Here is a 2,781-nt window from a genome sequence, read left to right as displayed (position 1 = left end):
CTAAGTCTATAGATCTTTCACTACTAGGGGAATACTTTACTGCCCATTTGTGGAAACAGAACTTATTGGAACCTTACATCATTTTGGCCTTTCCCCAACCCCCCTGAAACACACGTACAGTACATATCCACTGACATTCTAGAAGAACGTAGGGTCAGAGCCACAGCAGCATCCCTGACTTGACTTTACTACTATGCTTTACAGTACTATGACAGTAAAATACATTTACAGAAATAAAATGCAATACAAACAATTATGTTGATGATAAAAAATAAAAATAAATTACAGTATAAGCATACAGTTCTGGCAGCTCACATCTTGACAAATATTCTTGTCAGTCCTGGGATTCAAACCAGTAACCCTGGCCCTGCTGCTTCAGGTTCAGATTTCTGATCTCCTTGGACCTAATCCCTATATGATAGGGTGCAACAGTGGTGGGAACAGAACATAGCCACAGGAAGTAGGGGTGCTGAGGGTGATGCAGCACCCCCTGAAAAATCTGAATTAATAACAAATATGAATGTTTTTGGATAACTTTTTTTCTCACAGAAGTAGCACACTAGAACTTTACTAGTCCTGCATTAGCGGACCAATATAGCCTTCTGTAGTGTGGGCATAGAATATCTTTCCCCCATGGCTATGGAACAGAATAAACTGTACAGATATTTCTGGTTACTGTAAACAACAGAAAAAAGGATGGCTGTAGAGAAGTTGATGAAAGTGATCAAGTGGGTAGCACATGTATTAAAAGCCTACGTTCGTGACTCCTTTGAGGCTTTCAAGCAAATAAGTAATATTTTGACATATGAAAGCACAACTAACACAAAAGGTGAAACCACTAGACTTGCTATGATACATATACCATACAGGTTGCTCAGTGCACTTTCAACACAGGAGAGTTTAACAATTGCTAAGTGAGAGAAAATGGTTATGGGAATAAAATAAAAATGGCTTACAAATGGAGACATGCCGGTCATAAGCCATCATCACTGCCAGAATAAGTAAGCACTTATTACATATACATTGCAGAAAAAACCTGCAATATACAACCTTTGTGAGAGATTCCCTTTATTTCTGCCTCATGGTGAAATGTGTAGAACTGCAGGAAATTAACTTGAAAACTGCAACAAAAAAAAAAAAAAAAGACAAATGTTTTAGGAAGATGGGCAGTTACATAGCTGCCCTGAGTGGGAGGGCCAAGCGTCCAGATCTGGCAGAATGGTTTGGGGTGTAGGGTCTTCCCAAAGATCCCACTCAGCATCTGTTTGAGCATAGTCTGAAGGTAGGGAGGGCAGCTCTCCTTGATGCTCTGTAATTATGCAACTAACTAGCTAATATGACACAAAGCATTCTCAGTTACAATACATGATAAACTTGATGCGATTTTTACAGTCAATTATAGCAACTAGAAGTAAGAAAACACATCATTCTAAATTACACAAAGGAACTATCAGGTTATGTTTCAGGGTTAAGGCCTAGTACCTTGTTAAAAGCATGCCTGATTTTAACCATCCTAACACCATACATTAAAGGATTGAAAAGTGGTGGACATATCAGAAAATAAACAAATAAAATAGTGCGAAGTATAGGTGAAAGATCTGCAGTTTCATATCTGCCTTGTAGAATCACAAATAACCAGCCAAAGAAGAAATTAAGCAAAGAGGCTATATGTGGTGTACAGGTGTTAAATGCTTTCTGTTTCGTCTCTTTAGAAGACTTTAAACATACCTGTAGAATTCTTACATATGAGTATATGGTAGGAAATATAGTACAAGAAATATAAAGCACAGTGACAACAAGACCCAATATGTTATTCAGCATAGTATTTGAACAGGCAAGCTTGACTACTGAGTAGTTGTCACAATACAGTCTGTCTAGAACGTTACCACAAAATTGCAGTCGCAAACTCAGGGAGATAATGATGGCGATTAGGAAAAAAGAAGACAAGCAGGACAGCAGAATTAAGCCACAAATGGTTTTAGGTGTCATAATATTATTATACTGCAGAGGATAACAAATGGAGATGTACCTGTCATAGGACATAACTGCTAAATTACTAAATTCTGTTAGAGCACATGTGTACAACACATAAATCTGGAGATAACAATAAAGAAGGGAAATATCATGTGTGTCAGACAGCAAGTAAAACATGAGAGCAGGAAACAAACCAGTGCTCCCATACAACTGATTAACAAACAAAGCACATAGAAACAGATACATGGGTTCATGAAGGCTTCTTTCAATGCAGATAACTCCAATAAGTAAAGCATTGGCAAGAATGATGACAAAATATAAAACAGTTACTACAGCAAAGTAGAAATACTTCATTTGTCCGATATCACCGTATGCAGCAAGCCTAAAGACCTTAAAGTGAGTAGAGTTTTCCATGGTCCTGGGAGTTGTTAAATATGTGCTGTCAATGTTTGAAGAAGAGGAGCAAATCCTCCTACTATAGCTTTCATATAATTAAATTGATAAAATCACAAAGAAGAGACAACCTAAATTGATACTTCCTTAACTTGTTGATTCAGTAATAGATTTCCCCACATATAAAGTATACTCACCAATATAGACAGCTTTTCATTCTCCTGATAACAAAATTCAAGCAATATTATTATTTTTATCCTGCACTCATGTAACTTTACAATTAAATTCCAAAATAATACATTGATTACATGTATTCTAAATACAAAATAAAGACGGCTCATTTCTAATCCATGATGACCTCCTTAAACTCAGCTCCTCACTTGCTTATTATACTTGTGAGATAAAAAAAAAAAG

The 2,781-nt window shown here is 36.6% G+C and overlaps 1 protein-coding gene across 1 annotated transcript; it reads right to left on the bottom strand.

Annotated features, from left to right (window-relative positions):
- Positions 1-1,455: 1,455 nt before the first annotated feature.
- LOC139382901 (olfactory receptor 11A1-like) lies at positions 1,456-2,388 on the bottom strand. The gene has a single exon (XM_071127162.1). The coding sequence runs from the start codon at positions 2,386-2,388 to the stop codon at positions 1,456-1,458; it is 933 nt and encodes a 310-aa protein (XP_070983263.1).
- Between the last annotated feature and the right edge of the window lie 393 nt (positions 2,389-2,781).

Source organism: Oncorhynchus clarkii, chromosome 24 (genome assembly GCF_045791955.1).
Source record: "Oncorhynchus clarkii lewisi isolate Uvic-CL-2024 chromosome 24, UVic_Ocla_1.0, whole genome shotgun sequence".
Classification (NCBI taxonomy): Eukaryota; Metazoa; Chordata; class Actinopteri; order Salmoniformes; family Salmonidae; genus Oncorhynchus; species Oncorhynchus clarkii.
The sequence above is the reverse complement of the archived record's forward strand: the minus strand, read 5'-3'. Positions and strand labels throughout refer to the sequence as shown.

Coding starts and splice junctions, on each gene's coding strand:
- LOC139382901 (XM_071127162.1), bottom strand. CDS start 2,388: ATGGAAAACTCTACTCACTTTAAGGTCTTTAGGCTTGCTGCATACGGT.